The 14,967-nt window shown below is 40.0% G+C and overlaps 1 protein-coding gene across 1 annotated transcript; it reads right to left on the bottom strand.

Annotated features, from left to right (window-relative positions):
• Nucleotides 1-1,051: 1,051 nt before the first annotated feature.
• LOC137782799 (RNA-binding motif, single-stranded-interacting protein 1) lies at nt 1,052-14,967 on the bottom strand. Its single transcript, XM_068572435.1, has 13 exons — nt 14,691-14,967; nt 11,220-11,383; nt 9,576-9,634; nt 8,013-8,104; nt 5,072-5,229; nt 3,922-4,001; nt 3,243-3,358; nt 2,883-2,932; nt 2,687-2,774; nt 2,347-2,397; nt 1,546-1,656; nt 1,361-1,441; nt 1,052-1,268 (listed from the first exon to the last, which is right to left on the bottom strand). The coding sequence occupies exons 1-13, from the start codon at nt 14,739-14,741 to the stop codon at nt 1,197-1,199; spliced, it is 1,173 nt and encodes a 390-aa protein (XP_068428536.1). The 5' UTR covers nt 14,742-14,967; the 3' UTR covers nt 1,052-1,196.

The raw sequence follows: 14,967 nt of genomic DNA, 5'->3' as shown, positions 1-14,967 counted from the left end.
CCTCAGTGATACTAGCTCACAATCTTTGGTGAAGTAAACTACATTTGAAAGTGCCTGGTTTGTTTGTTTCCTGTCAAAGAGCGAGGTGCAATAAAATGTACACATTCCTCTCATTTAACCCCCCAACTCGCTGAACTTTTGCCTAAATTCTATTACAAGGCGTTGAGGTTTTTTGCACAATCGTAAGTCTAAGTTTCCCGTTAGCTTCTCAGTTGAAAGTGAAAAAGACACACCCCATCAAAATAACAATGAACATCACCCAAAATGACAAAAGAAAACAGAACCAATAAACAAAGTAAGTTTGCCCTCTTATTCCCCACCCCATTAAGTTCAATATCAGCTAATGTACAATACCAAGTGATAAAAAAAGGCAAGATTCAAAAGGGAACACATTCCAACATCCAGACACATGTAAGTCTTCTTACTAAATAAATATTACCTTCAATAAAATCCTCAGATGTGGAGTCATTTCATTTAAAATGTTTTCCTAAAATGTCTATATCAGTTTGGAGGGGAAAAGCAATAGCATGTCTTTAAAAAGGTCCTACATAGCTTATGTCCAAGGCAACAGCTCTCACCATGGTTTTGCTTATTGTTGCTCTCTGTGGTGTTCTGTGCAACTACTGTATCAAAACTATGAAGGCAAATTTTAATTAGACAGCAAGATCAATCTAAAGTACTCAGACAAATCACGTTACAAGAAAACAACACGTAACACTTCACCATAGCAAAACTCACACAGCAAGCACAAAAACACAATTTTCTAAATGTTTGGCTGAAAAAAGTCCTCAGAATAAAATACTCTGGAAATATTAACAAAAGACATTTACTATCATGCACTTTGAACAACTCGTCACATGAGTCATCCTTGTATCCTGTGTCAATCCTTGATAAAAAATAAACGTTTTCTAGTATGAAAATAAAACTTTTTCAAATCACACGCATATATATATATATATATATATATATATATATATATATATATATATATATATATATATATATATATATATATATATATATATAAATGAATGAATGATTTGAACTGAATTAATGCAGATATTCTGAAAATGATACCAAAAATAGTCTCACTTAAACATTTGCAGAACCTGTGCAAAACAGTGAAAAGATCCTTAGCATCCGTTGCATTTGTAGACATGATTGTTTTCAGCGGTTGTCCAAATGTTACCTCAGCACTACTTTGTTTGTTGGTATGAATATGGAGAATGATTGCCAGATGAATCCACTTGTGACTGTGCACCATTTTCCTGGAAGAGAACGGAAAATAACAATGAGCTGCAGTTTTAAATCATGATAATGCTTTACACACATCGGGCCGCAGAAATGTTGATCCACGCACCTCGACAGGAACATTTGGTGTCTGCATGTGTGCATACTGTGGGATATATCCTCCTTGCATAGCTGTGTTGGCGGCTATGAACTGCACGATGAATGAGATAGATGAGATGAATTTAATAGAACACCTCATTCTCAAATAAGCATAACGTGCAAACTCATTTCTGATCCCATGCATAGTTCACTCACTGTTCCAGCATTGCCCAGAGAAAGATGACTCATCTGCTGCGCAAGAGGAGCCATCATGGAAGTAGGCTGTAGTGACATAGATGGGTCCATAGAGGGTGATATCACAGTACCCTGGAAGAAAAGTGTGCCCAGATGAGAAGAATGTATGCAGCTTTTGTATAGCACAGAAAGTCACTTAGAGAATATTCTTGTTATATATAATATAACAAGCGATACTTGATACTTTTCAAAAAATCATATGGCTTAAAAGAAGATAGAATGTCACAAAAAAGTATGCAGAATATCTTATATGTATAATTTGTACGTTTTTTTTGTTTTGTTGCAGGATTGGATTTCAGGCAAAGAGTAACAGTAATCTCAGGCTTCACATCCAATGCCCACACCAGAAGGTGAAATGTAACAAGCTGAGCAAGTTGTCTATGAGCATCTTGGCTGGCCTGATGCATCTAGCAGTGTTTTCTCATCTATGCTGGCTTATTTTCAAAGCACGAAAGGAGTCTTCTTTCTCAGATCAAACCCATCTGTGATAAAAAAAAAATATTCGGCATCTGTCGTCAAATCCACTGCTTCACATAGCCTCTCCAAAGCAGTCGTTTTTACATTCCTATACAAACATTTTATACTGTAAATCTTCGAGGATCAGCGTTACCTTATGTGTAACTACTCTCCCATATTGTGTCGGTCTGTTTACAGATTTATTTTCTTCAATTATGCTACAACCACAGAGGGAAATGTTTGGATTAAAGAGAAAAAGGAAGATAGAATTGTGACGATGAGAAGATTGCGAGATTCTGTTCTTACTGGGTGCTGCATGATGTAGGGTTGATGGGACAACCAGGATGGGTTCTGCACCTGTAACACCACACAAACACACTCTGTAAACACACGGACATTGAACAGCTGCCTTTTCCAGAGATCACATGCTACTGCGACTGGCACGCCAACAAGCATGAAAGGCCACTGTGGCCTTTGTCACATATTTAATCCACACCTCAAAAACCCCAGAGGGCAAGTCTCTGAATTCTGAAGACACATATGAGCTTAGTCATCGCATGTCAACTGATAAGTGCAATGTTTTATCTTTTTTTTTGCATTACAATATTAAAGCTATAGATCTGTCATTGAAGGGAGGGACTCAAACCTGGTATGTTGAAAGCGGAGACATGTAAGGAGACATGGATGTTTGAGCGATCATCCTGTTTGAAATACTGTATGCGGGTGGAAAAAATCTGAGGACACAGAATAAAGTGGAATTCAATCAAATAACAAAGTAAGTTAAGTACATTACTTTTCCTTGTGACCCCGACAGAGTGATCTAATCTGTGGTTGTCGCTTACCCATTTTGCATAGCAGCTGCACTGGGGTCATACGTGAGTGTCATTCCAGCCTGGAAACAAAAGAAGTCACAGGTTTGGCAACTAAACAGAAGCACGCAACACTTAACCAACACAACATCATCATATGACGTGCGTTGTGCACCTATTGTGCTCACACCTGAAAAAATGGCACCCTTGACTACCAACTACTTCATAACAACAAGGAGCATAACCTTGATTACAAAAATCAGTAGCTACTAAAAGGATCTATGTGATGTATAGAAGATGACTCTTCTATACATTAAACAACAAAGTCAACATTTAAGATTCATTGGAAATGTGTCCTTTATTATTTTTAGATTGGTTCCCATCACCACTTACCAGCCTGTTGTCGCCGTCCCTTCCCCAACCACGACCAATCAGGCCAAATTTATGCTGACTTAGTCGCTTTTTCTGTCCACCATCAGCAAACTTGCACAGCAAGGGTTCAGATGGTGCTAAAGAAAGATAAGTGGCGAGAGAATAAATCAAAAGGTTTGCCTTAAAACATTATCACACACACACACACACACACACGCACTGCTGTCTGTTATTGCTTGCTATACAGTCATTCCCTCCCTGAAGCCTGGGAGTGCACATTTACTAGCCAGCCTGGGAATGCAGACACCCAACTTGGCAGCTGTGAATCTGTAATCCCCTCCTCTTCCTAAAGGAGGCAAGGCCAGCAGAGACTATTTCAGTCTAATAATCCAATTAAAAAGCTTAGAGAGGGAGCGGAGGCCACAGAGAGCAGCTCCCTCTCACGTTTTCTTTGTCTGTGCTCTTCCCCCTTAGGGCCGAGAGTATATGAGCAGCAGACTCACTGACTCCAGCTGGAGGCAAGAATCGTTTGGCTGACCACTTTATCCTGCCTATTAACACTGTACACATTAAAAGCCATTTCTAAGATACATTTAGTTATTTTCTTTCACATGTTATTTTATGACATGGTAGTTGAACTAGAATATTTGACATGCAGTGCATCCCTGGAAATATAAGATCATTACACTGTAAGTCTTACCTGGAACACCTGCAGGTGTCTTAATAAACTTCCCATTGAAGTGAGAAATGACTGCATCACATTTCTCAGTTGACTCCATCCTGAATTATAAAAGACACACAGGGCAAGAATACATTAGTGAACTGCCTGTCTACGTAGAAGAGGTGTTCAATATGAAAGATTGCAAGCCCAAAGAGTACATTTGTTGTAATAAAACTTGCGTTGTCTCCACCATTTAGCCACACAAACCTAGTAGTGCACACCCACTCACACAAACTTTTCTATGATGCATTGTGATGTATGTAAATTATGACCTTGGCCTTGCCTGTCAGGTCTTTCCATCAAACGTCAGGTTGTGCAAGTATGTCTGCTGGAAGCAAACATTGTGACTATAATTAAATCACCCAGTCATTATGAAACTATTTCTTATACAACGTTTCTATTTGTCCATACATGAACTGTTCTCGACGCCTTTTTCTCATCAACATAGCTATGTGTACTAAGGTATTATTCTACAGAAATGAAACCTATTCGACAATGCACTGCATTGGGAACTTTATAATGAGAAATTAGCAAACACCAATGTGTTGGAAATCTTTTTAAACAATTTATCATTGGTAGTTGGTATTACCGATCCCTTAGTGTCTTAAAAGACACATTTCCCCTGGTCTTTGTTGTCTCATGTTGTAAACCGGATATTGCCACTTGTTTCCCTTCCCTGACAACCATTCCATTTCCCTGGTACAGCCATACATTATCTAACCATGTATCCTGTTCAGGTCCCAGCTGACATTGGGCAAAGGCAGGATTCACCCTGGACAGGTTACCAGTATCTTACGGGGCTAACTTACTGTATATAGACAAACATCCAATGACTCTCACATCAGCTGCATGTCTTTGCACTGCGGGAGGAAGCCGGAGAACCCGGAAGGAACCCACACAGAAAGCCAGTGCTAGCCCCTACAACATCACTGTGTTTCACTAGTCGCACAGTGGTGATGTTTCTGATTACTGCAGTAAAGGGGGCTCTTTATTTTGTTCGAATCTTACCATTATGTCATATTTGACATATTTAAAAGGCTATATGTGGCACCAGTAAAAAGAAAAAGCAATATATTAACATTGTTTCAGGACCAGGAGTTATTGACAATGAATAATACAAGGATCTGACCTTGCAAAGCCCACTCCTCTGCTGCCTCCACTGGAGTCCCTCAAGACACGAGTGGATATGACCTGGCCGAAGTGCTTTAACATGTTCTCCAGTTCCTGCTCATCCATAGACATAGGCAAGTTGGAGATGTACAAGTTTGTCGGGTCTTGTTCTTGTTGCTGGACAGGGAAAAAAGGGGAAAGAAGAAGCCAGAGGTAATGTAATTATTACTGTATAGAAAACACACCTGGAAAACACAAAAACATTCCTTTGTGGTCTCATAATCCCACTGGCTTTAGTAACAAAGAGAAAGGGAGTTTCCTTAGAATTCCATATCATGTATCGCTGGAAATGGCTGAACGTTTAAAAGACTTCTAAAAAGGGATATTAGTAATGGGTTAACATGTTTGTGCTTTTTCCCCATCGGTCTCTGTTGGGGGTTTAAGGTAGTAAAGGGTCAGTGTGAGCAGTGATGAAAAGCCATATGCATGCGGCCCACAGTGGCTCACATCAGCTGATTTCTTGCTGTATTTTAATAGCATCAGCAGAAACATAAGACATGGAAACAAGTCCCTTGGTAGTGGCCTCCCACCATAAATATTCATCAGCGTTGTGTTGTTCAGAGTCAGCTACAGGGACAGGTTCATTTACTAAACGTAGTACACCGGCAGTAAAATCAACATTAGAACAAAATGGCAAACAAATAGTCAACAAAACACAGGGAAGGAGTCCAATCAAGGGAGTTGGTCCTGAACACAAATGGAAAAATTGATGGGATGATCGAGTAAAAGAAAGAGAGAGCATAAGACCTTCAGTGATACTCTTACCCAAGAGTATGTATGACAAAAGGCTCAGAGAACTGGAGGAAAAACAACATGGCAGTGAGATAAGACATCTGTCTGTGTTTGAATGGGTCACCACCCATGAATCAGTCATTAACTGTGACTAACTCACATTTGGTGAAGAAGAGCTGATGAAGATAGCTGTGGCTAATGGAGGGGGGCTACTCTTTGACTTTTAAGTATTTAACCAGGATGTATTAGGTTAGAATGTCTGCTTCTTGTTGAGGAACAAAATACCCTACATTCCCACCCGGTAAGTGCCCAGTACCGTCTCAGTCTTTTCTGTTGGCCACTCAGCAGCTCCGCTGAAGCAATTGTGAATTTGAATGTCTTTCTCAAGGGTCCTTACAAGTGTGGCAAAGAGGGAGTGCTGCTCTTTCACTTCCTCTGCCCACATTTAGCCTTTGATCCAGAGATTGGAATGTGATTTTCCGGTCACAAGAAACAATATTAAACAATGCTATTCATCTAATAATGCAAGTCACGCAGCTTAATAAAAACATCTAAACTAATTCCATGACATACAATGTTGAGTACATTAATAACGTATTCTACACATGTGCGTTAGGTGAATCCTGTATATACATACACCTAAAGGGAAGCACATAATGAAGTATTACAAGACATTCATTGGAAAAACATGATAAAAAGAAGGGAAACTCTTATCTGGCCACTTCCCACCAACTGCCTTTGAAATAATAATGAGAAAAGTCCATTAAGGGTGCCTGGGCAGATAAAAAACAGGAAAAGGGACCTTTGTCAAAGAGTCCATTAAGTCCAAACAAGCTTCAGCAATAGTGAGAATAAAGCTGGAGTGAAAGGCTCACACTTTATAATGGCATTTACCTTCCACAATACGAAGATTAAACTTTAGCATGCCCCTTGGAGCTGCTCTATTTTAATTAAAAAAGTAAAATGGGTGCACAGAGGCATGTCAAGAAGCTCTACAGATCCCCAGACAGGGAAATAAGGCAAAGGCTTCTTTCCTAGTGTCGTATGGGAACTAATTTCCCCTGCCTGGTTCCTGTTACCATAACAACACATATAATTATTTACTTCCTTTTCTGACGTCAGAGAGTGTAGTAAAGTTATAGTCAGACTTAAAAACTTTTAATCTGAAAATCTCCTAAAGCTGGATCTGTTGTGTGTTAATAATGGTCTGTCCAAAAAACATTGGGCACCTTTAATGCAATAGTTTGATCCATTTCTTCAACATGAGAATCTACTGTACCTCTGACGTATTTTCTTTTTGTATTTCCTGCCATCTTTGCCAATGTTTTAACATATTTTTAGCATCAAGCCTCATTAATTCATTTTTGCAAGGTTTAAGTAAACTATTCTTTCAGGGAAATGTACATGTACGGGTTCTTTTGGAGGAGACAGAAAGACTAGCCTCCACTCACTAAACATGCCCATTTGGTGGATAATGTCTCTGGTACGTCATACCACCGTCAGCCACACCGATCTCCCACTCGTATGCAAATGCACACATATAGACTATAAACCAGTCAAACTTGATGTAAAATGAAAAAGAAATGGAGATGAGATGGAGGAGAGAATGAGACAAATGAGAAAGAGAGAAAGACGAAGCACCATGCAGAGGGCAGCATGAAAAACAGCATGCTGTTATAGTGCTGCAGTTTATACTATAGTTTAATACATTGAAGTGCTCACTGTGAATGTCGTGTCAAAACAAATATGTAACTGACATTGTGACCTGGCAGGTCATTATGTATCAAACAGACACTTTATTCACTTGAAAACTGAGACATTCAAACTTCAACAACCTTGTGCACATGTGTCACATTGCTTCTGAAAACGGATGCAAGTCCCTCAGTTAATCTGCTGCTAAATTGTGTCTAAACTGTAACTTTCCCTCCATCGATACAAACTGTATATTTACTGATATCATGCTTCCTTCATGAACCAACTCTCTGAGTCACTACAGCGTACAGACCCTGGGCTGGGGAGCTTACACTCCGCAGTCAAGGATTCCTCCTGCTCTCTAATACCACAAAGATTAGGTTTAGGGTTCCTCGCCAGACAGATGGAATAGAAACAGGGTTACTAGGTGACGTGTATGAGCGTGATATCAGGATTAGACTGTAATGAATCCTCACCTTTGCCATCTGAGCTTGGACACCAGTGGTTTTCAGGGCAGCCACAGCTTTCTGAGCAGCAGCAGGGCTGTCAAAGTCCACAAAGCCATAGCCTGAGGAGACAAGCAGCGGAGTTAGGACAATGTTCTATACAGCTGTCACAAACAAATAAACGAGTGAGCCTCAGCATTGTGTGAGCTGACCTATGCCTCTATGTGGTGGATGGTGATGGGTTGTGTGTTCATTGGTAGGTAACAAAGCTTTACATACTGTGGCTCACTATATGAATTTCCAATGTGTATGTATGTAGTGCATTATATTGGTATTTTTAACAGCGTGTACATTGTATATAGGTGTGCATGTTTGTGTGTGTGTATATGTGTGTGTAAGGAGAGGTAGAAAAGCGCTGTGGAAGCAGATACCAGTGTGACGTTCATGGCTCAGGTCAGCTCTTTGTCCTCGGGGGTACAAACAGGGTGAACCTATGGCTCCTAACCTCAACTGCAGCTGAATCTATCAGGGCGCTTTCAGCTGAGTCACATTGGTAGTTCAAAGTGAATCCCTGGCCATTGCTGCGTCTCACCTTACGTTCTTGTGTACTAACACTTGCTATTTGAGTGCACAAGTGCATTCACACAGATGCGTATGGCCAAATGCACCCGGACGGTGTACTCATACGAGTCATAAAGTAGTGTGTACACTCCTCACTCTTAATGGTTGCCATCTAAGCTACAAAGCTCAAAGGGAGGGACCACCAAACTTGTAAAAAGGGCAGCTTAGGAAGCTACAGTGGTTGCTTTTTCTACGGTGAAAACCGCACATTCAAATGGCGACACAGACGGTGACATATTTTCCATCTCGCATGAAACAGGGAGCATACACAATCAAGGAAAAGTAAAATCAAGTTAATTCTTATTCAGTTTCGATAGAGTTGTCAAGCAAGCGAACAAGACAGCAGATACTTTGGCGGGGGACATTCGCTCAAATGTTGTCACTTTTATTCCATCCAGTTGTATAATGCCATTAAAAAAATAAAGAGGAAGAAACGGTCAAATGTTGCATTTATCATTTCTGGTAAATGCACAACAGTGGTGTTTGATTTGTAACAACACTTCCCTGTCGAAATCCAATCAAGGTCTTTAACAGCGTCCCTTTTCACTGAGAGCCACCAATTAACCTGGTTCTGTATAATCCAGAAGAGAGTGACAACATTATCTCAATGCATCAGCATGAGGGAGACTTAGTAAGTAGAAATGGACCAAGACGGTCACTCAGCAGAAAGAGGAGGAGTCGGACACTTCCTCCGAGGAAGCGCCCACAGCAGTGACAAACCGACAGACAAGGGCTGAGGCTTAAAATAACATCAGCTGGGAGGCAGCCTGAGGCAGCCTGGCTGTCTGTTTCCTGACTCGGCCGGATCATCTGACACAACTGCATAGCTGTTGAATGAATGTTTTGACACATTGGACGTCTACCAATTTTTTTGGAACATTCTGGAATTAGATTCTCATGACAAATCTGCAGGTAGATTCCGTGATGAATACTTGGAGGAGAACAGAAAGAGAAAACCAGCTTCATACACACCTTTGCATTTGTTTGTAGTCTTGTCCAGGATGGCCTTTGTTGATACAATTTTACCATACCTAGGGGAGGAGCAAGAAGGCGAGGCATTATTAGCTGGATTATTATACCAGCCTGAGCCAGTTATAAAACAGGCAGAGAGGGAGGAGGGTTGAGCAACAATCTATGACATCACCATAGAAATATGAGAAACAGGAAGTGGTTTCCATGTGGTGCTGAAAATCCCCACTATGCGAGTGCAAAGTTAAACAGTCCTTTTAAAAGTGAACCACTGTATGAAACTGTATAAAGATTGAGTTACCAAAGACACGTTACTTTTTTTAAATGGCACACAAGAGGTAAAAAAAAAGTATATTGCTTTCAATCTGCACAGTTGAGAAGAGTTAATTTGCTCAATGAACTGAACATTTTCAAAATTGGAAGTGATTTACTGTACATATGCTTCTCTTCAAATATATTTCCTTCAATGTGGGTTATCCAACTAGATACATTCAGCTCAGGTATCATGGTAAAAATGATCTTTGTGATCTACAGTCACCGTGATAATGCCACGATATACTCTGCAGTTTACCAGAAGGGTAATTTAGCCAGGGGTTAGGATAAATGTAGAAATGGGTGTAACTGCATGAATTTGTGACCTTTTATTCATGTGAACTCAAATCATTTGTGGCTTTAGCATGTTTGCTCTTGCACAACCTTCAAAATGTACATAGACAGTAATTACCAGCTTATCCAATATTTAGGTCATATTTGAAAAAGAAAAAATATACAATGGCATTTAGATTGCTCTTCAATCTACAGTCCTCCCATTTGACGATCAATCCATAATTAAAAGTAAAAATAACAGTAATGTAAAAATCACAGTAAAGCATTTTGAGGATTATTTCTTTATCCATCTACATTTTTAATAAAATAAAAGAAGAATAACTGCTGAGGCCAATCTAAATATGTGATACATTTCTAAAAACACAAAGAATGCCTTTGCGGCTTTGTGGCAAATCTCAGAAGCACCAAAGTGGTTTCTTTGCTTAGCAAATATAAGGCATTCAGCGCACAAAGAGAACTGTGGATGAGCCCAATGATGACAATGCCTCTCCTTTATCCACACACATGATATGTGTCTGCTGCTGTCCCACACGTGCTCATCATCAACACTTTGTCCTTGTTTGGTTTCCACGATACATTTGTCATGTTCAAGCTAAGTCTGCAACCCGGCTGCATTTGTTATCATTTCAAATGAACACATACATCCTAAGGTGTCTCATCACACACTCTGGATGGTATAAAACTACTCTATTATTATTAAAAAGATGATACAATCTTTAATTCAGTTTATTTTATATGATGATGAATGATTTCCTTATGATATCTAAACTAACTTATGGCTCAATGTGTCATTCAAAGTCAGCTTATTACAAAGAAATAACATAACTATAAGCTACAACAAAGTCAAAACTATTTTCTAATGTTATAAAATAAATGTGCATATTTACATCTCTCTTTTTACACCTTATTTTTACATTAAGAAATGTGTCAAAAAAATGACTGACACTGCTAATTCCAACTGCTCTATAAAACTCTGAAACTAAGTAGGCCAAAAAGTCAAGGGCTGATCAATAGCAGATAATGATGAGAGGAAGTACTCACGGCTGACAGAGCTTGACCAGGTCATGGTCTGTGGTTGAAGGGGACAGAGCTCGGATGTAGAGGTTGGTTTTGCTGAGCTGGTCCCAGCCCGCAGTGCTACTGCTGCTGCTGTGGTTGCTCGGGCTTGGTGGAGCCATGGGGTGTGACGACGAGGCAACAAGTGGCTGGAATACACAGAAAAAACTAGGTTGGATTCAACTTCAGAATGGGTGGTAATTTAATACTATTATTCATCGTCGTGGTTCAAAGTTCCCAGGTCTACATAAATGATTCGGCTCTGCCCACAACCAGCATCCCTAATGGGTGTGGTCGAGTGTCGCCAGTATACTGAGAGACCCTGGAGTACACTTGTACATTACTGCAGCAAAGTGAGAAGATGAACCTGTGCACGTCAGCAGAAATAATATTGTTATGGGGAAGTTAAGCTCTTAAAACCTGCAATAACAAATTGTGCGGCCACCTTGGGGCAGCAGTTACAAGCTGAATATGCACTATTGACATATTTTAAAAAGTGGAAAATGCAAAGTTCTTAGCAAATAATTGCTTATATATTACACACACAGAGTATCCATCATTTACAGATGTGTTTCTGTCAATCTGTTGAATGAAATACCAACACATGCTCTCTTTTTGCTCTGCATTGCTCTCCACCAACTCCTGAGGGAAATTAGTACGCTGCAAAAGACTCCAGTATATTCACTAACTTGCTGAGTTTTTTTAGATCTGATGAAAGCTAGCTCTTGGGTCTGGAAAACGCGGGAGATACAAAGCAGATTATCATGATTAGACTTCTCTCTGTGTATGATTTCACGTGTACACAAACCAATAAAGGCCTGTTGTGTGCCCTCGCCAAGTCAGGCAGATAGTCACGTATTAGTCGTTAGTATCACTTTGGTTTCTGTCCAGTGTGAGGATTAATTTTTGACAGAGCAGTGATCCATATCTGCGGAACAATCTCCATCCCACCTTCGCAGTCAGCACAATCAGGATCCACGGGGGCTTGTCGCTTCTTAACCTTTGCACTCTCACTAATGAACAGCTTTATAAATATGCTCAGAGTGCTTTGAATGAACGCTGGTATTGATGGAAAAAAAATCTACCGTTTTGCACTGAGGTTGAATAAAACTGATTTAAACAACTGCCACTGGGATTTTGATGTGCCAGTTGTACTAATTATTGCTTATAACGCCTCTCCTTTGGCTAGGGGGAAAAAGCAAAAGTCCTTCAGCGATCAGGAAACTTTGTGCTTTATGTTTACAAGACACAGATGTCGTAGCTCTACCCTTCAGGGATTTGTCTTCTTTACTCTCCAACACTGATTCCCCCCCACCCCCACCCACACACCCACACACACACACACACACACACACACACACACACACACACCTCCCTCTCTGAGAAATCACAAGCTGAGAGGAAGCTGATGGAATCCCAAGCATGAAGTGCTGACAGGATTGAGCAACCCAAGTCAGGACGAGACGATCTTCTCCTGTGACTGACTGGTCAACAGCCTCACATGCCTTTCCCATGAAATAAGTCTGACTTACTGTTTACCAACTGATTGGTGGCACAAGTCATCATTTCTTCCACCACAACAACCAGTCATCTGCTCTCTTAAGCATTGGTCCATGTCACAAAGTTCAAATAATGAGCTTGCTTTCAGCAAACAAAATAGTTCCGTCCTTCGGTAAATCGCCATACATTCAGCAGCAATAATTTTGCTACTGTTGCTACATGGATATGTGATAAAGGAAGAGTAGTCACAACATATTTAGCATTTCTTGGAAAATTAAAGAAAAACCTTATCAACACACTGCACTACTTTAATGTGAATTATGTCACAGTTGCCCTCATGACAAGCACTCATTTACAAACAATAACTGACGTGACCGCAAATAGATTTTCCTGATTTGTTTGAGGTTATTAGCAGCGTTGCATATTAGGATACAGCCAGGTCACAAATTTAATGGTAAAATCGTGACCAAAAAAACTGGAATTACTCCCTAACTTTCGCTGAATAAACATCTGTTTGGCACCAAAACCTTATTTAAAAAAAGCCTGGTACCCAGGTAAAAGTGGCATGTGAAATCATACTTGGTCGATCTCAATCATCTCAGGGTTTACATCCAAATACAAGACGTAAAGCCAGTGTGCAATTAGAACCTATTTCTCAACAACTCAATAAAAATGGCGTGAACAGTAAATTTACAGTAAAACAGTAAATACTGCATTATTAACAGGATCTTCATTATTTGTTTTAAGCGGCAGCTATCCCCTTTCAGATGCTATGGAGATAATAGAAAACTGTGTCTTCCATACAAATATCTGTAATCAACTACAACAAAAACAATAACAACCTGACCTGTATGGGGCAGGACATATGAAAAATAAACACAATTAAATGTGGAAAATCAATAGGTCAAGGGGTTTTATATCTGGGAAAAAACCTTCATGATGTATTCGTATTAAACTTGTACTATTACAATAAAGTAATAGTTCATAACATAACCAACATGAACCAGCAGCACACATGAAAGAATGTTTGCCTCTGAGCCCTGAGCTACATGTTCAGTCTGGGCTTCAGGACTTCCCTTTTCTGCAACTTCCCTTTTCTGGAGGTCTGGGAGAGAATTTGGTTTTCATACACGCAGCTGGTTACTGCAGGACTGTGAGAGATGTGATGGGGAGAGGACGGCATCTTATCAGCCAGCCCCAGACCGGCAGAGCCTGTCATATCCGAACTGGAAATACACAAGGCTTCCAGTAACAGGCCTCGCCCATGGAGCTCGAGCCACAGGATAACAGCATGAGCACTTCAGAGTAAATATGCTTATTCAAATCTTTTCGCGAAAGGGAGTTTTTAAGAAGAAGAACATCTCGAAGGAACATCCATACTATTATTCTGGGAAACTAATTTGCAAGCGAAAGAGGGTATATGAATTACATTTAAAAAGGGTGAAATTTGGTTTCAAATAACTGAAAATAACCAAATACAAGCCGACCAATGTTCACTGGTCCAAACGAAGCAAGAATACTAAACTATAGAAATGTCAAACATCTGTTCGGTCGAGTTTCTGTGAAGTGGTGTGCATTGCCGAGCTCACGTGTACTTTATTTGTAATCAAACATATGGAGAAGTGCAATTAGAGGTGTTAGTCGACATTTTTTGCTCCTATTAAATACAGCATCCACCGGGGTTATAGGCCTGTATCTCTCCAACGGGCGAGCAGGTATTCACATTATGCACAGTGGCCTATCTGAATGCTTCATCACACACAGGAACACAACACTGCCGTTTCAACTTAACGTTACATAAGTAGCCGAAACCAAAGGAAGTTTTCTTTCTGTTTGAGCGTCGCCCATAAGTTAATTTAGACTGTGAGCTGCCGTCAGATATAGCCTTTTTAACGACTTCTATCAGCTTTGTAAGCCGTATTATGTCTCAAGGCTGGTACATTTGAGCATGTTTACCTGTTTGCGATACGGAGTCCTGAGTGGGTTTCCAGAATTAGCAAAAATCATCCTCAATTCGAACGAGGAGGGTAGTTTTTTCTTTCACCAAAGCTACAATTGTCTAGAGAAATACATAAAACTCCTTGTAATAAGTAGAAAATGATTAGGTATGGATATCCTCCTTACTCCGCTGAAGGACACAAAAATAGAACTCTATACATATTATCTGTATACATATCCTTATTGTCGTCGTCTATCCTGCCACAGAAACCTCCGTAAATTGTCCCAACTTCGA

The sequence above is a fragment of the Clinocottus analis genome, unplaced genomic scaffold, assembly GCF_023055335.1.
Source record: "Clinocottus analis isolate CAN_PGR_092001 unplaced genomic scaffold, fCliAna1.0.p SCAF_12, whole genome shotgun sequence".
Classification (NCBI taxonomy): Eukaryota; Metazoa; Chordata; class Actinopteri; order Perciformes; family Cottidae; genus Clinocottus; species Clinocottus analis.
Note: the sequence above shows the minus strand (reverse complement) of the source record. Positions and strands in the feature narration are given on the sequence as shown.

What these genes read in the sequence shown, in the direction of transcription:
- LOC137782799 (XM_068572435.1), bottom strand. Translation starts at nt 14,741, where the DNA reads ATGATTTTTGCTAATTCTGGAAACCCACTCAGGACTCCGTATCGCAAA. An exon ending in GGACTCCGTATCGCAAACAG is followed by an intron (nt 11,384 to 14,690) that starts GTAAACATGCTC and finishes TGTGTATTCCAG; the next exon opens with CCACTTGTTGCCTCGTCGTC. An exon ending in GACTACAAACAAATGCAAAG is followed by an intron (nt 8,105 to 9,575) that starts GTGTGTATGAAG and finishes TTGTCTCCTCAG; the next exon opens with GCTATGGCTTTGTGGACTTT.